General features: G+C 38.0%; 2 protein-coding genes across 4 annotated transcripts; both read right to left on the bottom strand.

Annotated features, from left to right (window-relative positions):
• Positions 1-382: 382 nt before the first annotated feature.
• LOC119993022 (mediator of RNA polymerase II transcription subunit 13-like) lies at positions 383-16911 on the bottom strand. Of its 3 annotated transcripts, none has more exons than XM_038839909.1 (22): positions 16581-16911; positions 15903-15976; positions 15638-15777; positions 15431-15517; positions 15057-15144; positions 14872-14952; positions 14272-14349; positions 14070-14149; positions 13326-13404; positions 12884-13201; positions 12411-12470; positions 11365-11611; positions 10181-10453; positions 8324-9691; positions 7585-7849; positions 7377-7515; positions 5918-6005; positions 5691-5769; positions 5115-5410; positions 3809-4916; positions 3066-3437; positions 383-1360 (listed from the first exon to the last, which is right to left on the bottom strand). In XM_038839909.1, the coding sequence occupies exons 1-22, from the start codon at positions 16602-16604 to the stop codon at positions 717-719; spliced, it is 5988 nt and encodes a 1995-aa protein (XP_038695837.1). In that variant the 5' UTR covers positions 16605-16911; the 3' UTR covers positions 383-716. The 3 variants fall into 3 exon arrangements, with proteins under 3 accessions (XP_038695837.1, XP_038695838.1, XP_038695839.1); XM_038839910.1 differs by having other exon boundaries at positions 383-1348; XM_038839911.1 differs by having other exon boundaries at positions 383-1324.
• A 2110-nt stretch (positions 16912-19021) lies between these two features.
• LOC119993392 (mitochondrial dicarboxylate/tricarboxylate transporter DTC) lies at positions 19022-22797 on the bottom strand. The gene is made up of 6 exons (XM_038840528.1): positions 22505-22797; positions 22109-22192; positions 21717-21778; positions 21109-21470; positions 19828-20042; positions 19022-19500 (listed from the first exon to the last, which is right to left on the bottom strand). Exons 1-6 carry the CDS (start codon positions 22625-22627, stop codon positions 19444-19446), a joined length of 903 nt encoding a protein of 300 aa, XP_038696456.1. The 5' UTR covers positions 22628-22797; the 3' UTR covers positions 19022-19443.

The raw sequence follows: 22797 nt of genomic DNA, 5'->3' as shown, positions 1-22797 counted from the left end.
AAACACAAAACTCCATACATATTTATTGGCCCAGACAAAATAACACCATTGCAAGTGCTCTGACTGATGAGTCTCGCTTAGTTGAGGCTCAACGGGCCTCACCACCTGGTAGGCTAGGACCTGCAATTGGATCGGATACCAAGCCCCGAATGGCGAAAGCCAGTGCGACTGTCAACTTCTTTTATAATTCCGTCCAAGCAGAGATCAACTTCTTCTCACTATTTTCAAGCAAAACATCAAACCATTGATAACTGAACACAATTTTATAATAAGAAAACAAAAAACAAATACAGATAAATGGGTGTTGAAAGATTCAGAGTCGTCCTCGGAAAATCGCTAGCTGCAGAAGGACAAATTTCACTGATAATTAGCAACCGGAGTCTGTGGCAAAGAATTGGTAAAAGAGAGCAGAAAAGTCCCCTAACCCTGTTTTCTAATCAAGCTGTCCTGGAGTTATAATGAGTTTCCCTATAAATTCATTTACATTTTGCACAATCTACGACTTACCAAATTGGTTTGATCTGACTACTACTTTTCAGAGTAATGTTACATCTATATCCGACGGCTCAAAAAGGCCGGTCTAGAATCAGCAAGCAACATGTACATCTACAAATTACAATATATTGTACATTTCGTCCAAAGAATGTAAGACGAAAACCACCCTGATTCATCATTACCTTAATTTTCATTTGTTAACGTTGTTGACTTCACAGTTGTTAGCGTGAGCTGTCAGGCTGCCGCGAGAGCTCTTTATCAGCGAAATGGAGCAACCTTCTCAATCTTAAAACCATGTCACAATGGAATGGCAGTGCAGTTCGTCTTTCCAAATATGCTGGGCTCACAGTCATCCATGACAAGGCATGAAGCTCCGCTGCAATAGACTCGAGGATGAAATGGGTCTCGATTTCAAAATCTTTGGCTTCTGAGATTGGAGTACGACCACCCTGCTTCACAATTCCTCTTAGGATTTTGTCCTGAGGAATATTATTACTTCCATAATAATCAATGAGGCTGACTGAAAGAACCGAAGGCCATTCTTCGCTTGAGTTGCTCCTACAGTCTTTCTTCATTGAAGGTACAGCTTTTGAAACCACAAAACCAGTGGAAAGGGGAATCGCAAATCCCTTGCTGTGAAGTAGATGGGCAAGAGGTGGCGACTCCGCAGTTAGGCATGTGGGAAGCTGAAGAGGTGTTGGCGGGAGGAAGCGCATACTAGGTGATGGAATTAACATATAAGCAGCAGATGTTGAGCCAAGAGACTTAACTGGAGTGAATCCTTCCAGATAGGAAGATGGGCCCATTCCATTAACACCCTGAGTTCCTCCTGCACCAGACTTGCCATCAATACCTACCAAAGAATCTTAAAAATTATTAACTTAGAAATGACAAGCAAAGGATCTCTCTGTGGAAAGCACCTTGCTATTGTATCAACAACTAACAGCAAAAAAATAGTATTAACCACCAAATCACATGATTATGCATTATTTTCAAGGATCAATTTCTTCAATAAAAACCAAGGTTCATCATCATAAGGTAGTTTTCCACTTTCATATACCCAGGCCGAAGGGGTTGGAACTTGGAAGGCTCCACTTCCCTACCAAGCTCTGGAAACAGGTTTTCAAGGTGGTGGTTTTGGGTTCAAGTTGTGCTGGATCTAGGAATCATATTTTCTTTCGTTTGGCAAAATTAGTTGACTTGGTTTCTTAATATAGAACCCAAACCAAGCAAATTTTCATATAGATACTTCAGTACTCAAAATCTTGTTCAGTGTTCTTTCCTTCCCTTTCAATTTTTTTTTTTATTTTCATTTGTTTATTCTACCAGACAAATAAAATGCACTCTGCTGAACAAATATGATCGTGCATTTCACTGGGCATGCATAAGTGCGATAAAGCTGCTAACATATGCTGCTAGTCATAATAAAATTGTGTTTTTTGTTAATATTAGTTACTTTGTCATGCAACCCAATAAGTTAGGGCATTTCACATCATATTAGTGCTTAGTCAATCCACTCCTAGGCAGGACGGAAATACAACATCGCATCCAAAAATAATGTAATAATGACCAATTATGTAAACCTGAGAGATGAGCAATCATGTTGTTCAGACATTAAGCAAAAAGAGATATCTTAGTTGTTTGTGTCGGAATGCTGAGGTTAGTTTAGGAAATTTACTTTAATTTGTTTAATGAATGTATGTTAGATTATGACAGATGTATGGTTTGGATAGATTGTCTAGAAGCTGCTCTGTACTGTTCTCTGTACCTGTGTTTTTCTAGAACAAATAGCTTGTATCTCGTGTGTTTTAGTAATGAAAAATATCAGTTTGTGTGTGTGATTCTCATCTGAGTTCTTTGTTGATCCTAGTAGCAACTGACTGTTATGCTGCTGGATTTGTATTTCAACTACTCTTGTGTTACTTCCTGTGTTGGTTTGGACCACCGGTAGTTGATCGTGAGTTGCAGGAATTACAGAGTTAGTTGTGTTTGTTGTTCTGTGAGGCTGTCAAGCTTACAGTTTGCAGCCAGGGAATGAAGCAGATGAATGATTAGGGTTGTTAGAATATGCATAAATGATGTGAAAGTCTCAACCCAACAAATTAACTTATTGGGTTGAACGGCAAAGTAACTAATCTTAACAGGGTATCGGAGTTGAAGCTCTAGGGTTTAAGGTGTGGCCACCCACGGGCTTTGTGGGCGTATGGGCCGCACAAGGATGTGGGCCCTTGACGGGGTAGGGTGGGGCCACAAGTCTCTACAGCTTGGTAGTGCTGGGCGAGCTACCGAGTGGCAATAAGGCTAAGTCTCTTGACTCACATCACCCAGTGAAGATGTGAAGTACGAAATATATATAATAGGTCAAACTTCCAAACTAGTGACAAACTTTTTCCTAGCCTCAAACTAATATAGGCTGGTGTTGGGCCTAAGGAAGACAGTTGTGTGGGCTAGTATGGGCTTTCCCAAAGCGGACAAAATGTTACTAGTGCGGAGGGGTGGGCTGTTACAGATAGTATTGGAGCAATTAAAAGAAATGAAAAATGGAAGGAGAAGCGAGACTGAAAGCTTACCAGAAGACAGTGAATCAGCTTGCAAAACTAAATGCAAAGAATGGTCCATCGAGATTGCAGCAAAACTAATGCTCTGCAGCCATTGAAGCATCCCTCTGGAGTTGTCAGCCGCTACATGTGAGCCCATAAGCTGCTTTCTCATATTGGGTTGTCCTAAACCACCTTTCATAAAGCCAGAGGTCTTCGAATGAGAGCTATACAATGGACTAGGTGAGGAAGGGAGCGCTCTATCTTGGATCAAGCTCATGTCTTGTTGCTGCAAGGAAGACCCATTATTGTTGGCAGGCATCCCATCAGGTACAGATCGCCGCAGTTGCAGGGGCCATTTCTTTACGTCAGATCCCCCAACTGAATAAATGGCTTTCTGCCATTCTGTTTAATGATATAGCAGAAACCAAACAATATAACGTCAAGACAAAGTTTCATAATTGAAAAAATGAGAAAATTAGGAGGAACAATCATCTCAGCTGAGAGGTCTTTTAACAGGATAGACATTACTTTCTAAAAGGCCACATAACCTTCATCAGCAAAGCAGGTTAGACAAGAATGTAATTTAAACCAACAGACATTGCATTACTGGTACTCATACACACTGTAAATCTAAATGTAACACATTTGAAAGGAGTCACATTCAATTGCTACAACAGACTAGAAACAATGGAACAACTCAACACTTAATGCTTTTTTCCCTACATAATACAAAAAATATGGAGGAAACAAGATGATGAAATAAATTCATTTACCTAGGTATTCAAGCTCATAGAAACTTCCAATACGTGCAATTATTAAATCTCTAGGCTTGGAAGCACCAGTATCAGATGAGGAGCATGCCTGAAGTATCTGACAGCCTTGCTGAAGAATTTGCACGAACAGGCATTGCAAACCCTTTGTGTCCTGCCGACTGCTAATTCCACCAAAAGGAAATATGTGGCTGTCTAGCAATTCTCCCCTGGCATCTGTCCAGACGCATGCCAGCCAACGCCAATCCTCTGTCCATCCATAGCAACAATGCATGCTAGGAAGAGTCCTTTGACAGCCAGACCCAAAGCCATCAGGCTCAGATACATCAAGTTGTGATCCCGGTCCAGAATCAGTAGTTCCTGCTGAACCTGTGCTTTGGATGAAGCCTCCACCACCATCATCAACTAATGGCTTTGAGGATTCAGAGGCCGAGTTACCAAAAACTAAAGGTGATACTGCATGTTCTAAGGAACCCGGTTCTGCAAGGATAAAAAGTGGTTCAAACATATAACGAATCTCATCATGTACAATAAATTCTCCATTTCTGTTTGGATCACAGTTTGAACCCATAGACCTAGTTGTTTGCCATGAATTGTCCCAGTTGCCAGATCTCAAACCAGCATCTAATTCACCCTCTCTGGGAAGAGAAGTTCCAGTAACTCGAGGAGCAAGACAGTCCTTCCACATGCCAGGAACAGAAGTCATTTGTGTCAAAACTGAATGTGATCTAGTGGATGATAATGATGACTGGACGGCATCATTAGAGCATCCTCGAGGAATTCGCCTAGCTTTGTTGTATATGGTGAAAGCAGTCTCTTTAAGAATGACAAGTTCATTAAGAGCCGGTGTTGTAACCCTGAATATGGCATCAACGGTAATAATCTGCAATACTAATTTAGGAACACTGAATCCTGATAATGCAAGAGCATTTGATACCAACGCTTCATCCACAGCTGCAGAGCAGCTTAGTGCCTTCCCAACCTGACTCTGCATTACAGATCTTCTTTCTCTCTCTGATGCAAGAACAACCGATCCCGCAGCAATAGAAGATGCAACAACTGTTTGTAGAACTGCAATAGGCTCTGGGAAGGGGCAGACTACATAGATAACCTACATGTTTAAAAAAACATTACAGTGTCAGAATAGTTTGCCACCACAATCCCTAAGGGAATTTGCATGCGTTTCAGAAAAGAATGAGCAAACCATAACACTAAAATCAGCACTTGAAGCTACAATTTTAGGAGAAATGAGAAGTGAAAAAATACATGTAAAGAAATTAGTGACAACTAATAGGACTCAGGCACTTACCATGCAAGGACTACTGATTCCTTCTTTTGGGTTTGTGGATAGGCATTGACCAATCTTCAAAGCTTTAATAGCCTTCGTAAGAGACTTGAGATAACTTGTCATATCCCAACCGTTTGACAGAGAGAGTAAATAATCACTTATTGATCCCACAAGGGATGCATTACTGCTTTCAATCTTCATTGAACGTGGGCAGTCAAGTAGAACAAAACCCGAAGATGCCAATTTCCCAGAGTCAATTTCCATATGGTTTCCCAAACTATGAGGTGAATGGGTTCCCAGTTTGCATGTCTCGTAAACTACGGAAGAGAAGACGCAAGGTAAGACTGAGAAAATCAACTGAACACAACTATACCTAGATTTCAAATAAAAAAGATTCTTTATTTTTCATTCAAAAAATTGCAAAATCGAAATATAAATAAAACCTGCTTATTTTTCGTTCTTTACAAGTGCGCATAATAAGCATGTAATATGTATTATTAACATGAAAAGACGTGTACGGGACTCCAATTTTATATGCATTTGAAAGTTAAACAAGTGCTTTCATGTTAGGACTTGAAGCACAAAAAATTCGCTCACCAGTTCCCAGCTGTTGGAAAAAGTCAGTAGCAGCAGAAATTAGGGGATCAATGTCTGGACATATAACATTGTAAGTAATCTGCAGGAATCAATTACAGAGTTTCAGTATCATCGGCAAAAGTGATAACATCTAAGAAAATATTCAGAGTTAGAGGGAGATGGGAGAAGGAAAATAGATTAATAGTTGTCTCCGTAATGCTAATTGCAATTGGTTCTGAGAATATTACATGCTTCTGCATAGCATATGGTTCGAGAGGAGCTTTCTCCCAGAATTGTAAAGAGCACGCCGATGTCTTAAGCCAATCATCCTGGTACCTATAACATAAATGAGATTAATTAGAGATTGGGATTGTATAAGAGAACAATTGATAAAGTTATACCGCAGAAAATATTTAATCTAATCAGAATAATTCACTCATAATTTTTTGACACATCTATTGAACTTAAAGCCAACAGAAGCAAGCTTTATTAATCCACTAACACCATACGGTAATGCAATGCTTATGCAGAAAAACCAACAAACATCTTCATGCTTTAACTCCTACACCAAAATAAGGATAGCGAGATCATCAAAATCATCTAAAACAATCCTCAAGGACTTCCCACTTTAACTAATATGCCAAAATAAAAATAATACGATCAATGTAATCATCTAAATGAAAAATCATTTAGACCATTCTCTCCCCCCAGGTATAGATACATGAGCAGAAGAAGGAATCATTTATAAATCAAATGATGCGATTCAATCCCTAAACTAATCCGTGACAACACTACTTTGAAGTTCACTTCTTCCCAATACTGTATTTCCTCCACCTTCCGAAGAATCAGATACCTAGCCTTAGTAGATCACTAAGCTGAACCAGTACCAAATTCAGTAGAAATTTTATTGTAATTTGATAAAAGTTCTTTCTTTTGATTTCCGATCTTGCAACTAATGTAAAGCAAAGATTTTATATTAGACATGTTTTTCTTATCAAGTAAGATCAATAATCTTGTCTACACATACTCTTAATTATGCTCAAAACATATTACAGGGATGTGAAAAGAGATTTGAACAATGTGATGGTTCCACTTCAAAAGACTTATTCATAAGAGTGAAGGAGGGAAAAAAAAGACGTCTATCGATGAACATTGTGGGAGTTGAAAGGTTCAATTTCAATGACTTCCAATAAATAACTTTACTGCCGACAGCCATGGAAAAAGCAAAAAACAGACTCCTCACTGAATTACCAAACAGCTTGTATTCAAAACAGGGAGGAAGTTTCCAAAACCTCTGCTTATCTGGTTTCCCCATTTTTATAACTAACAGTGTGCCAACAACAAACCAAGGGTGGAGAATATAAACACATCATAGTTATACTGTCAGTGTCATAGTTTTTCTTAAAAATAAATGTAAGGCTACAATATCAAACGAAAGAACATAAATAAAAAAAGTTGGACTCCACACTCCACAGAAAATAAGATACAGGAGCACAAATTGAAGACAACCAAGAAAAACTGTTAAGAGGTGTATTCCCGTAAAATCAATTAGTTCACTTCAAATTTGATTGTTCGAAGTTAACTTGTTTGTGGATGCATTGCATGCTGCCCTTTACATCAGCTTCTCCATCTAGCAAGAAATGCTACATTTGTAATCTAATCTATCAGATCCATATTTCAATAAAAAAAACTGACTAGAATGCATACCCCACAAGTATTGCAGGTGAAGGCAGAACAAAAAGCGTTGGTCTAAGACGGCCGCACGATTGCTGCTCCAACTCTATTTCTTGGCTTGATCTCCTTTGGCATGTCTCATCCACTTTCGCCCCATCTGTTGCACTGGTAACTGCATCATACGATAATCTGATTAGTATGTGGAAATTCATTCCCAGTGTCTATATAAATACTGGTATACCTTTGAGGGTAGAAGATCCAGCAGAAGAATGAGCTGGACTCATTGGTTCTCCAACAGATAAAGTAATAGTACTTGAAGAATCTCGGTATTCACTTATAGTGGATTCTGCAAAAGATCCATCCCCAGTCATTGGTACATCACATGATTGACTGCGGCCTTTGCACCAATCTATGACAGGCAATGGACCATCTAAATTTCCAAATGCAGATTTTAAGGCTGTTTTAATTTCAGACTGCAGCAAACTGATAACAGAAGAAGGATGAATCTGGAAAGAAAAAACATTTATAAGAATCACATCAACTAGATCCCCAATGTTAGAATATGGTATAAAAGATGTGAAACGCTCCAACCCAACAAATTAACTTATAGGGTTGAATGGCAAAGTAACTAATCTTAACATGGTATTGGAGCAGAAGGTATTGGGTTCAAACATTAACTCCTGCAATTTAAACCCCCATTTTTTATTGCCCCAAGTGTGGGCCTTTGTGTGTAGTTGTTTGTTACCCCAAGTGTTGGGCCTTGTGGGAGCCCCTAGTGTTGGGCTTGTTTGTTGTGCACGTGTTGGGCCATCGGATTGTCCAGCCCACACATGAGGGGGAGTGTTAGAATATGAAATAAATGATGTGAAACGCTCCAACCCAACAAGTTAACTTATTGGGTTGAATGACAAAGTAACTAATTTTAACACCCAATAATCCCCAAAGAGATATTAGCATTCGAATGACATAGAATAGCTCACATCTGCAGAAAGTGGATCAATTAACTCCACACCAGCAATGTCCAATGAATGACAAGAAGCCAAAGTTCCCCCACATCCGGCATGGACCATCGATGGACCACATGAGAAACCACGCCTCCATTGCTCTTGCAATGCAAGCCAACCATAAGGGCCATCACCACAATCTGTGTCCAAAGCCACATCGACAAAGGATGTAGCTTGCTGGACCAGTAATGGCATGCCATCAAGAAGATCCATTAGGTGTTGTCTTTGCTGGTAAGAGAGAATGCCTTCCTCAGTGAATGTTTGATGAGGCAAAGATGGACTAACTTCAATACTTGGTGAATTAGTAGGTTTCGATACTTTAGCAACTCCAACAGAACGCCAAACACCGACAGGTGCATTCAGATGCCCATCTTGAACACCACCATCAAAATCACCAGCTATTCTAACTGGTATAGATTCTTTTTTCTTCACTTCATACCTGCTAGATACGTTGTCTGTCATTGTACTACGGTCACCGGCCACCTGATTCAAAACAGCGCTTCCAGTTAACCTACTCAAGTTAGGAGGTGCAGGTACACTGGATGATAACAGTATGTGCCTCATCTTGCACATGAAAGCTTGGAACATAATGCATTCGACTTCAGTAGCCAGGACAGTTTTCATAGATAAAAGGATATGCTCTGTTCCTAATGTTCCTTCGGATATTTTACTCTGGATAGAATTTACAGCATTTGTAGAATTGAAAGTTGACAATGCAGATGTCGCCATCCCATCACTAGCAGCTGTGCTACCATTGTGGGTGAATGGTTTCTTATCTTGTTGCGTTTTCCCACTCTCCACATGTGTGTAATATTTCCCTGATTGATGAATACCATTTGCATCATGCCTTCCAGGGCAGGTTTTTGGATTGATAACCGTCCCAGCCTTCTCTCCCGATACATCTAAGCATGGTGAAGAAGGCGGTGTTGCACCATATACATAATTGTCTGGGTTTGCATTTAAGCTCTCCATTTTACGTGATTTTGGGACATATGGGTTTCTGAATATAGATGAAGATAACTCACTGGTGGGGGTCTCAACTACTCCATACTCCGGAGCAAATGTCATCAAAGCTTCAGCTTTAATTATATGATCGAACTCACTTGTCAAAGAAGCTGGAGGGCAGTCAATTGGATCAATGCTCATTCCACAATTTTCCACTTCTTGATTTTTGCTCGGGCACTCCTCAGTGACTGCAGGAGGAGTATTAAAGTTATCAAAAGTTGTAAAACCTACAGGTAAAAGCATCTGATCTGAAACATCCATCATGCCTGTGCTTCCATCACCATCTCCACATTCTGGAGTAGGGAACATTAGAGCTTGTGACTCTGCAGTTCCAGGGGGCTTCAAGAAAGAAAAGAAGAAAGTAAGATCTAACAGGAGTTTTTTTAAGAAGAATATTAACAGAAGCTTGAATTATCTATGAAAAAACAAAAGTGAAATGCAGAAAGATAAGGCAACCAGGAAATGAGAAAACATTGCCCCAACCAATGATCACCTCAAAGGCAAGAGAACAACCAGGCAAAAGAACAAACATAAATAAAGTGTTAAGAGAGGGAGAGGTATGGGTTCTTTTTGGTGGAGGGGAGTACCACTGAAATTGCTTAACTAAAACCTTCAACTCTTAAGATTACAAAGTATTAGTTGATCAATAAACATAAATATTTCCCTATTGAATCCAAGAATATTGAATACTTCAGCCACGAAAAAGTGTTATACTTTCCTACTACGTCTATTTAGACATCTCAGAGCACTATACTATTTCAGTTCCATGAAAAGGATAAAAATGATACAAGTAATGCATAAACCAATTCATTCAAATTAATATATTACCTCCCCAAAAGGTAAAGCATCATTCTCAAAAAAGTCACCGAAATCTCCAAACTCGGAGAGTAGAGCTTGGATATCCATGCCTACACCTCTGTCATCATCATCATCCCAATCCCAATGAGATCCTATCTGCTCATTTGCAACTCCTGTGATAGCTGAATTGTTTACTTCAGCAGAACCAAAATCAGATTTGTATGCATCTTGCATGGGAGCATTTGTGATTGTACCCGCTTGACCAAATGACTCTGTAGTACTTGTTCGAGGACGCTTCGAACCCTGCCCAAGAAAGTGCAAAAAAACTTATATTGCTCATTCCCAAATCATCTCAGGCCGCCCAAAAAACACCAGCTTGCAGCTAACATATTCAAATGGTCTTAAAATAAATCCTGATATGCCCTCAAAACATACAAGTTTGATTACTTTCACAAACAACAGCAGCATAAAAGATAATATCGCCATGCAGATAATAAGAACAAGGAATCAAAATAATCAAAGAGCAAAAGAACGGCATGGTTAATATTCAGTAAAAAATCTCTCCGCATTTTTTTCATCAAGTAGTCAAACCCATTTTATTTAGATCAGAAATACAATTTGGGTGCCTGAACAATAAATCATACAAGTTATGAAAGCATATCTGTAAATCTAAGATTAGATAACTGTATTAGAGCTGATTCAAAACAAAACAATTTAGCACACAAACAAGTGAAGCCGATCCTTCAATAGAATTTCTGCCTTAACAAGTGGCAGAAAACCAATTCAGAGCCCAGAGGGAGAGGCAGAAAAAAGCCAAAAAAAATTATTCAATAGTTCAGAAAGGAAAGGGAGGCTTTCCGAAATCCCGTACAGATGGCCAATAGTTCATTGATAATAGTACTAATTTGGTTGGCTCCAATGGTTACTCCCCCCCCCCCCCCAACACACACAGAGCCCAAAACAAATATTCAACTATTGAAAGGAAAATCTTTCAGAACTTAGATCTAATGTGTACTCATACGTCATTCATACACATAAGCACATTAATATAAACTTATGATGTTTGCCTATAACATCTTTTTTCTCAAATCTAAAGATAGATACACGAGGTTTTTAAAATTGCAAATAGCATAAATATTAAATAGATTATAGAAGTTAGTATATGAAGATATAAGAGATACTTCCATCAAAAGAATATAAACAAATAGCAGTACCAATTTGGAGGAATCGTTTTCTAGCTGATCACTAGAACATAAACCAGACTTTCGACATGTTAATGAATCTGCATCAGCCTCAAGGTCTCCAGAACCAGTAGTCATCTTATATGCACTATCACTGGAGCTGCTGCTAATGGAGCTAACACTGCTACTATTACTATTGCTACTACTATTGTAACAACACTCCATGTGTACTCTGCTGGTCTCAATCCAAGATCCATGTGCAGACTCTTCATTGCCAGCACTGCAGAAACAGAAGCAACATGAAAGGAAAAAGAAATTGAAAATCCATGGACTAATCCAAACAAGTTCACAATTACACAAACAACAACAAATTAATAAATGAAACTTAATATACAATGGCTGCCGAGAATTTGATAATACCAAAAGGAGATCATAGATAACTTTGATAGAGGAATAGAACAATAAAACCACCACCTCATCAGTAGATAAACAATCCCCGTACACAAGGCCCCCGCAGTGGGCTGTATCGGGGACAAACGGGATGTATGCAAACCTTACCCCCACAACAAACTTTACCCTCACATAATATGTGGTAATATGGGGAAAGGCTATTTCTAAGAATTGAACCTGTGACCTCTAGGTTGAGCTCCTACAACTCTATCATTGGGCCACATGCTAGCCTGAACATAATTTCTTAAGAGGTGCTCCAATAAAAGGGAACAATCTCCAATCAAAGTAAACTGTAGGGCCAGTGAAGATGTTGTTCATTGCCTGGGTGCTAATGTCATGCCGACATCCAAGTGACTATGTTATTGCCAACAGAAAAAACAAGACTGAGCTATGATCAGATCTAATCAAACCCATGGGAAAGCTCTGATCTAAGTCAAGGACGTATTATAGCAAAGTTTTACAGATGAAACTATGACTTAACTTATTAGAAAGTATGAATATGTGTGTTTGGATCACAAGATGTTGCCCAAATATCAAAGCCTTTTCTGTTCTATTATTAAACAAGATATTAAAGCGACAATTCCTTGAACAATGACTGAACAATAATAAGTCTAAGAAACAGTACCAACCAATGCATGAAGAAAGATGAACCAGGCAAAGATGGCCCTATCCAGTTTTGCAGCCAAAATCTGCAAGTTCAAATCATCATGTAAGTTTGAGAAATATACGGTAATATTTTAACATCACTGAGAAATAACTAACAGTTTGTGAGCAAATTGGTGACTAAGCAATCACCTCAAACAAGTGAAACAACTAACAAGCATGGGTGGAGGAATAGTATATGCAAACTAAGAGGTTCCAGCTAAGCCACCAATGCTTGACTAAGCATGTTCGAAAGAATCGAAACCATAAAAAAATTTGGTTAGGAATGCTGAAACTCTAGTTATACAGGGTACTGGCTAAGTATAAGAGTAGAAATGTGATTGGTATTATTAGCTTGACTCCACGAAATTATTTAGGATTAGTAGTACAATGGGACATGTATGATTAAAAGTGCTTCTCAAAATATTGGACTAACAAGTTTTGGAAAGCATGAACATACCTCTTCAACGAAGATTTGGCAGATGATGTTTGTAAGACTGGGACAACCACTGCCTCAGCGGGATAGATAAATGTTCTCTCACTTGCCGATAAATGATCCGACGATACCTTCTGATCACCTCTTCCAACCACAGGAGATTCTGCAACATGGTACTTAGGTAAGTTCCTGATGGAATTTGAGTTTGATTGCAATGCCTTCTCACTTTCAGATCTAGGGCAACCAATTGTAACTTCAACATAGCAGTTTTTCCCCCTCAGCTGACAACCAGAACCTTGAGAAACATAATGCTGTATCATAGATCCATTTGCTGTCCTGGATCTGTAGAATTGGGGAAGAGGGTTATAGCCGAAGAAAAGGTTAATTCGAGTACCATGGTCATCAGATGATTGAGAAAAAGAAAAATCGAGTGATGAAACAAATAATAGGCCAGAGATGAAGTCACCTCAAATACACTTGTTTGACAAGATCATTTGGGCAAGATCCTGTGAGCCAACCGCGCATTCCATGAGGAGAAACAATCACTGCCATAAATCATATAGAACAGAGTTACATGTATAGCCAATCTAGGATATCTATGATCCATGCATAGTGATTTCTAAACAAACTTCAAAATGGAAAGAAGGTGGACTAACTCCAATGAAGAATGAACATGCAACAGATGTCGAGTTAATAGCCAGTTGGATACACATGAAAGTAATGGATAAGCAAAAGCAACAGACATACAAGTCAGAATGGTTAGCTCAATTCCACTACTTTGGTTAGCAGTTAGCTGACACTCTATGCATGCAGTAATATTCAGTTAGGTACACACAATAAACCTTTTTTTTTAATTGCAAAGCAAGGCATCGGGTGAGGAAACACAAAAGGAGCACAAAAAAATGAGAACTGCAGACCATGGAAATTCATTACACATCCATAATGTGCATATTTTCCTACGAAACCATTGTCAACCTGCAGGAAGCAAAGCTCCCTCCCTCTCCCCATGGCCAGGAAAGAAGCTTACATGCAGAAACAATAATAGACCTAAACTATTTTCAAACATAATATTTAGTCTCCGACTCTCTGTGCTTTAGCTCTTCTCTCAACTACAATGCAGCTATTCTTAACCTCCACATTTAGTTGTTAACATACTGGGCATCAAAGTCAGTCATGGTATCCGAATACTATCAAAAGAATTTACACGAACCTGGAAGTCTGTAACCAGATCCGTTAGATGAACGCTTTAACAATTGTTCCATGTCACCACTAGAAAGTGCACGAATATGCCTAGAAGCAAATAAGAAAAATATCAATTTTTCGGTAGGGCCAGGAAAATTTTATCACACAAGCCAAAGATGACAGATAACACAGGAACAGCTAAACTAATTAAGGTGAGAAATCTAACGAACTTGGCAGATGTTATGACGTGGACAAAGATTGCCTCTTCATTTGCAGCAAAGATGAACTCCACCGTGGGCTGCCCTCTCCTACAAAAAGCCACATCAATAGTCAATCAAAACAAAAACTGAATGGGATCCCACCATATTCATATACCAAAGCAGTTGGACATGAATTTCATTAATTAGTTTGTTATCCAGGGATGCTTGAATGTGGCCTCTCCTTGTAGAGAGCCCACGTCATCAAAGAAAAAGAGAAACGCCTAATTCTAGATACAAGGATTTAAATGCAGTTAATACGCTTCTAAGAGCATTTAAAGAAGAGCTATTGTATTTCCAAAAAAGCATCCCATTACCTTCCAAAACAATCTTTTACATCATTTCAACACATATGGAATTATAAGCATTTTAACTTCAGAGGTTCTTTAACTTTTTTGCAACCCATATGTTGCATGACTGGCTACCAGATAGAAGAGAATTCATGAACTACCTATGTTTTTCAAAATATAAGCATTTTATTGAGTGGCACCAATAATAATAATATCGTATATTACATACTTTGATTCTTCTACAATTATTTATACGATATTAATGACACTACACAGTACATACCAGAAGAGTTCTTCACTGTGAATGAGATGAGATTTTGTGAATACATCTCCAAATCTCACATAGGAAAGTCCACTTAGTGCTCTGTAAATTCCCATTGGGTAATTGTCAAAATACAACATTGAGTATAGATATGATGATATGAGTGAGTTCCATTCAGAAAAATGACGATATGAATGAGAATCAACCTTTCTATCCGATTTCTTAAAGCCTGAGAAAGTGCAGCTGCAACCTCTTCTGAGTCCCCAGGCGCCAACCAAAGTCCAGATGAGACAACTTCCACAAACCGTATCGAAATCAATACATTATTAATGATAGAATGCGGTATCAATAATTATTTATTGTTAATCAGATATCATTATGTTGTATAAGGAAATAACAAGTCACAACTAGGTAGAGTACCAATAGGCTTAATGTGGCCATAAACAAGTAGACTAAAACTAGAATTACCATTACCATTCGTAGTGCACCAACTCTATAAAAGAATCTCCAAAAAAAACACGCATACATATATTGGTACCATCATACACAACAACCACTGTAACAAAGGAACACACGTTACCTTTTAACCTAGAAACTGCAGGTTGAGCAGTCTCAACAACGGATGAATGGCGTTCTGGAAGAAAAAGCCAAAGCTTGATTTTCTCATCTATGAAGCAATCAGATGCAGAAGAGTCAGATTTAAACCTTTATAAGCTTTCAATTTGTGTTCTAAAACAATATAACAGAAGAGCACATGGTCAGTGAACCAAATTTTGTGTTTTTTTACCAGGATTATGCAACCCTTGAGATGGATCCCAGGGTCCAACAAAAGAACTGGTCCATGTGCTGAGAAATCCCTCCTTCTGCAATTGCAGATGAGCCGAAATAACCTGCAATGTGGCAGCATCTTTTTTCTCCGCTTTCACACTGTCCAACCATAAAGACAATTAAATTTACAAGCCATCCTGATTCCAATAACAAAAGATATCTGATCCTCTGCATGCCAGAGAATCTGGAAGAAAAAACAAATACAATGAAGCCCCAATGCCAACCTTTTGTCAGGTAAAGAATTATAATCAGATTCCTGAGGAAGAAACTGGAACCACGATACTTGACGAAGATCTGCCTATAGAAATTTCAAACGTAATTAATTCAACAGCAATTCATGTCAAAACTTAAACAAATTACCACCAGCAGATAAGAACGTAATACGTACAAAAAGAGCCAGGAAAATGAGCAGAAATCAACAACAAAAAAAAGTATATACTACCCTAAACCTAATGTTCTGCATTGGAAATTTGGAATCGAACATAGTATCCTCGTTCATTAAAACTGAAGCCAGTAAACACAGAATTTGAGTTTTCCAAACTTAATAGCAATTGAAGCAAAGTTATCCAATCATAATGAGAACTCAATAGCAATTGAAGCAAAGCTATCCAATCATATTGAGAAACCTAATCTTCAAAAATGTTAAGGTACAAACAAATTATAAAATGTGTATACATAAATTGCCCGATCGCCATATTCAACACTGAAAACGTACAGGAAAGCATTACGCAAATACGAGTCCATAGGCACTCACTCGTATTTTATATGTACAGAGATATACTATACAGGATAGAGCCTAAAGTTAACAATACGAATTCAAGGGTTTTCAACGGCACAATCCATCGGAACGCAAGTAACTGAAACGAGAGAAAACAGAAGTAGACAAGGGTGTAGAAACATACAATCTTGAAGACATTCGTCCACATGACTTGGATCTTAATAAAGTTCACTAAAGCTCGGTTTCGTCGCCCAAACTGTTTGGAGCGAAAACGGTGATGGTCGCAGCTCGTTCGCTTCCGAACGTGGATTCTCTGATTCTCCAAAAACAAATTTCAAATCGAGAAGCGAAGAATCGATAGGCGGAAATGCAGAGAAGAAGCAAGGAAGGCAAGCAATTCAGCAATCGAAACCAAAATCGGAACGTTAAACATGAAAATTCAGTTCGGTTTGGTTCTTCTTCGACTTCGAGCTCACCCCGTCCCCCGTCGCTTTTTTGCCTTTCTTTTTTATCTAACAATTTACTTGTCGCATTATAATTTATAACACGAATAACAGATAAATTTATATATTAATCGGGTGTTAAAATGCCAGGATTAGCCACTGAAACCAGCCAACCACAGAGAAGCTTTCGCATCCAAGCAGGGTCATTTATGTTCAAAAAACATTCAACTAATCCATCAAAAAAAAACATTCAACTAAAATTTTGAGTTAAGGTATCTAAACCCTAACTCATTAGAGGGATAAGGCTAGGCTATTGTTGTAATCGCGCCGAGCCGAGCTAAACACTAGTTGATTCGAGCATTTATCTCAAAATTTCGGGTTTGATTATATGAGTAAGAGAAAATCAACAGGAATTCACGTGAATTCCGCCATTCATTTTCATCTACAATGATAGTTTCATTAACTTCTATTAAATGCATATTATTTCTTATTATTTCAAATCATGTATTTTATATTTTTCTACTATCTTCTATACAACTTATTTCAATTCTCTCCACCACCACACCCCTGACCCATATCTTTACGTTGAACATGTTCATATCATCTTAAATAATTTTCTCACAACATATCTTCAATTAATGATATTTCTATCTTATTTTTATTTTATCTTTACTCGTGTGACTATACATTCAACAAAACATCCATATCATTTTTGCTACATACATTTTTTTAGATAACGGGCTAATTTGGCACACATTTTTGTAGAGCATTTATATTACTTTTAAAAGCTAGATGTAACCAAACAACAATTGAATTGCACATAATTCGAGACACTTTTAACCAACATTTTCCTCCAACTTCCAAATGCTACTCTTGAGGAGCTTTTTTGGAACATTTGCAAATTGTTCTCCTTGGTAGGGTTTGACAGTGTGTTTCAACTGTGTTCAGGTGTATCGCTCCTCACAGCACCATAGTTTTTTGTGACACGCCAAACAATTTTTGCATTCCAATTCACCTCACAACACTCCCAAACACTTACATTATTGTCCCTTGTAATTTCATATATTTCCAAGATTACCCCTCATATTTGTATATTTTTATATGTAATGGTAAGATGAGGAAAAGGTGCAAGTAAAATTTGTTCCACTTATGAAGGAATAGTGTTATTAAAATCATTCTCATTAAATAAATTAAATTAAATTGAAATTGATTAATTAATTTATAATTTATTATTATCTTTAATTTATTTAAAAGTCATTATATTATTTTTAAAAATTAAATTGTATGTTTGGATACATCATATACAACAAATATGTATAATACCCTTGCACGTAATTTATTACAATATGTTACAAAACACAAATGTTAACAATAAAAATATAACCAAACACATACTTGAATTCAGGCAGGCAACATATCTACTACTAAAATTGTCCAACATTTCTGCTATCACCATTTCTGCTGAAATATCTGCTATTTTACAAATGCTCTACCAAACTGGCTCAACATCTCTCTTATAGCACAATACGAAAACATCTCTCTTATAGCACAATACGAACTATACATCATCACGACTATTAGTTGACCTATAGAATTATGATGGCATTAAATTCCGGATGCACTCATTCACTTCATTCATATATTTTGAATCTTATTAACTACATCTTCACTAAGACCGATATCGTCCCCGAAACAATAACACAAGTTTTCAAGTTAAAGATGAATCTATTTTCGTAACAAGTTCACTGCATATTCCTCTGCCCGTCGAGAAAAGCTCGAAGGACTGTTTCTATAATCCATGTTTGGATGGTGACAATGATTTTAACAATGTCGGTCTTGGTAGAGATCGAATTTTACTTTCCAGAAAATGAGACAAAAATTTGAACTTTAGATGATGAGTAAATATTAGATCATGAGTAGTCTTCTATCCGTACCGTTAGACACCTTGAATGGCTAAGAAAAAAGTAGCTGCGAATAGAAGCCACACCGAATCCTGTTTAAGGGGCATTTCAACGCATTTACTGTAACAATATGGTCCTTTTGTTCTACAGGAATGGTTAATCAAGTTGAAAGACAAAAATTCTGCACGTTAAGAGTGAAATCAGATGAAAAGGCTAGATCTAGCATGCAAGTGCATACGCAATTAATCAAATATAGCAGAATCAACAACTACATCACCTCGAATAATGGATGGGTATGGACATCATCCTGCCAAATCAAGAATCAATTCAACCAAGAAAGAGCATGCTGAACTGCCCAGCAACCTCTCAGGAAGCAAAACAATGTTCATATGAAAAACGACAGAATACATTTTCAATTTCAACCGCGTGGTCTAATCAGGTTCAATCTCTTTCTCAAGTTCAGGCAGATTTCTAAATGAAACGCTCTCAAAATCAAAGGAATTTTATAATATCCCCATTCCGGTGGCACAACAAAAAATTACGGGATAAATGGCGAAAACCTACGTCAATTTCGCTGTGAGTCTCTAAAATAATGTGTTTGACTTCAAAGTCAAACACCCACAACCATCTAGAAGTACAACACCGCCAAAATATTTTTTTTTAAGAGCTCGAGTCCGGAAGAAATTTCCATCCCTTCAGTATACTACAATCCAATTTTCTTCTCAGCCTTTTGGATGTAGTTCAGGAATATCCATGTCATCTGCATAGGCAAACAATCGATATCAGAACTTTGAAAAATTAGATATAAAAGCACACCCCGGTCCTTAATTAAACAGCTAAAGTCCAACAGTGAACCATACAATACCATATGCATTCACGCAAGACATGCACAAGCACAGCAATTGCAAAAGACAATCCATGGCCCCCACATCCCAAAAACACATGGAAAGTGCGAGAGTGTAAACAATGACACGCAACAAAACACCACACCCGTTCATGTAAACATGCATAGTATGTGTGAGCGAGAATAGCATGACAAATCACACCCATTCACATAAACATGCAAAGCAAGTGCAAGAGAGAATACCATAACATGAGGAGCAATTCTAACGCAATACACAGGGAATCCTGTGTAGAACTTGAATGGTCCTCCGGCCTTGAGGGTTTTCGTAGCACAGTCCAAAGAACCAGTGTATGGATATTTACCCTCAGCATCAGGCTGCATTTTCTGAATCTGGGTTTTCACGTAATCAAAGGGCAAACTGCAAGCTGCAGCAAAGAATCCAGAAATAGTACTGGCCCCTGAAAAAAAGAGAGTCAAAAGTGGCATTGAGAAAAAGATGCAACATCTTTATAACCAAATCTGATCACTTCACAAGTTACATTTTAGAATTCCACCAGTGAAACTATTTATTAACTAGGCAGCAGTTTGAAAGGGCATTTCCTAGCCCTGGTAGTCAGAGAGGTATAAAAAGTAATTTCATGAACTATACAAAGTAAACAAATTAAACCACAAAGAGGTGAAAGTCTGGATTTTACTCGGTCTAGCAAAGATTCTCCTTCATTCCTACGGAATACAAAGCTTATGACAGAAGATGAGAGTCACTTAGTTCCCATATTTGCAACTACTTCACGGACAAAGGCACCTCCCTAAAGACAATATCTAAGAGATCTAAAACATTCATCAAACAATTAGCAGTAGCAATGCACTTCTGTTTTTCCAAATTAGGAAACTACAATACAGTAAGAACAGGGAATAATACCAGTGTGAGATTGAAATAAGGATGACCATTGGCAAGGAATAAAACATGAAATTGCATTCAAGATAACTTTAAAAAATATGAGAGAGAGAGAGAGAGAGATTATATGTTTCATACAGTGTTGGACAACATTATCTAACTGGCTACTCTGCAAACTAGACGCCAGAACATGCAGTGACTGCTAGCTCTGGCTGATTTTTAAAACGCAAAGGGACTTGCAATACATAACATTTTAGAATAGTTGTGTTTGTGGTATATGAAATATAAGATCCTTTACTGGATGCGGAGAATAATATTGAAATGTGTAACAGAGATTCTTCAGCCCTGTTTGGGCCTGCATGTCTACAGAACCAACTATAAAAAAAGCTTCTCCCTGAGTGTGCACAAACAGACCTTTCTAATCTCAGAATCATATTGTTATTTGTTTCCTATTTTGTGTTACGGATATCAAGCATTTGCCTAGTTCCATTGGAGATGCATTTATTCAGTGAAACAAAGTTGAATTCAACAAATCCTCTATAACTAACAAGATTTGACTGATGAATCAAAAATTCAAAACTACAATCAAAATAAAGGTCTTCATCTCAAGCGATTAGGAAGAAGCTTACCCACTACAGTAGCAGCTTCACCAAATCCAAGGGAATCCCTGAAAAGCTCAACACTTTGATCATAAGAGGCAAGCATTCCCATGTTCAGCGCCATTGCTCTCACAACAGTTGGGCCAGCACCCTTCCATAGTGCCAAAAACCCTTCATCAGCAACTATACGGTAGAGAGCATGGAAGGCATTTGTGTAATTCCTGCGCTGAGCAGCAGGTAGTGTCGCATCAGCCTGCATACGGATTAGTGCTAAATCAGCTGGACTACCAACACTTGCTCCAATAGCACCAGCGGTTAGCCCACACAGAGCCTTCTGATATAGAGGGAGGGGCTTCCCATCATTTGCTTCAATGGCTTTATTTGTCAAAATCCTATGCGTAACATAAGGGGGGAAATGATACAATAAGTGATGTATGGTGTTAATGATAAAACAAAAGACAATATTCATATATCGTCAGGAAAAAGAAACATAACAGATAACAAAAAAGATGTTGTCCATGGACAAATAATACACATTAGAAGATCTGACTATATTCTAACCAAAGAAATTAAGAAAGGATTTACATAATGAAACAAATTACGAACTTAATCATTTGATACAGTTTAGCAACACTTACTTGAAAGTTCCCAGTCGAGCGGTCGTGTAAGTAGCTTGCCTAAGTAGTCCAGCAGATAGCCCCTGCTCGGAATAGCATAGTTAAGATAAACTAATGTTAAGAAAATTATTTCACAACTTAATGCCTGTAGAATTGAAAACAAAAAAAGAAAAAGAGAAGAAAGGAGGCGATCACCCAACGTAATTTCATGTTGGCATTTGGATCAAAAGCCCGATTTATGCATTTCAAATAGTTGACAACTGAGTCATTAGCTTCCACATTCATAATGGAATACATTAAACAAATTCATTTCCTTGATTACCATAACTAAGCAAACCCATTCTATGACTGCATATAAATTACTAATAAGTACGCATCAAAATAAAGTTCTACTACGATTCACAACATCAAACCTTGTAGAAGGCGCCAAGACCCTCATTCTTCAACATGTTCTTACTCACCGAAGCCGCAGATCCCTGACCTAGCTGAATCCTAACCTATATCACACCAAAAAACACGCAACCAAAACAAACTTAAAATGAAATCCCAGATCCAGGGTGTTTAGTCATAATATCAAAAGAAATAGTATACGCATTCTTGTTGTAGAATAGTAAACAACCAAATCCATCAAAAACCCAAATCAATTCAGTCATTTCCAACGGTCAAAACCAGATCTCCAAAACAAGAGACCCAACTCATGTTCAGATCCAGAAGAGCTTGGGACTTTCCGTGGATACAACAATAGAATTCAGACAGTGATATCGAAAATTTCCATGAAACATAGAAAATCAAAGACATCACCAGAGTACCTTGATCATATCAATGGGCTGGATGACGCAGGTGGCGAGCATACCGGAGGCGCCACCATTAACAAACGGCTTCACCTTTGGCCACACACCAGGAATTGGTTGGGGCTTCTTCTCCTCTGCCATCTCTTCTTCTGTGATTGAAAAAGCTCAAACGGCCTATTGAAGAAAGAAAATGAGCAGAGTGGAAGAACTCCTGTGTAGTCAAAGAAAGGAAGCTGGTATATAGAGAATCACACAAAACGAGAAGGGAATCCTCCTTCTAAAGGGGGGAAATTTGATACTGTAGGGCATCA

This window comes from Tripterygium wilfordii, chromosome 23 (assembly GCF_013401445.1).
Source record: "Tripterygium wilfordii isolate XIE 37 chromosome 23, ASM1340144v1, whole genome shotgun sequence".
Taxonomy (NCBI): domain Eukaryota; kingdom Viridiplantae; phylum Streptophyta; class Magnoliopsida; order Celastrales; family Celastraceae; genus Tripterygium; species Tripterygium wilfordii.
Note: the sequence above shows the minus strand (reverse complement) of the source record. Positions and strands in the feature narration are given on the sequence as shown.

What these genes read in the sequence shown, in the direction of transcription:
- LOC119993392 (XM_038840528.1), bottom strand. Translation starts at nt 22,627, where the DNA reads ATGGCAGAGGAGAAGAAGCCCCAACCAATTCCTGGTGTGTGGCCAAAG. An exon ending in GCTCGACTGGGAACTTTCAA is followed by an intron (nt 21,471 to 21,716) that starts GTAAGTGTTGCT and finishes TGTTACGCATAG; the next exon opens with GATTTTGACAAATAAAGCCA. An exon ending in TGAAGCTGCTACTGTAGTGG is followed by an intron (nt 20,043 to 21,108) that starts GTAAGCTTCTTC and finishes TCTTTTTTTCAG; the next exon opens with GGGCCAGTACTATTTCTGGA.
- LOC119993022 (XM_038839909.1), bottom strand. Translation starts at nt 16,604, where the DNA reads ATGTGGACGAATGTCTTCAAGATT. An exon ending in CACAGTGAAGAACTCTTCTG is followed by an intron (nt 14,350 to 14,871) that starts GTATGTACTGTG and finishes GGCTTTTTGTAG; the next exon opens with GAGAGGGCAGCCCACGGTGG. An exon ending in CATATGCTATGCAGAAGCAT is followed by an intron (nt 5,770 to 5,917) that starts GTAATATTCTCA and finishes TGATTCCTGCAG; the next exon opens with ATTACTTACAATGTTATATG.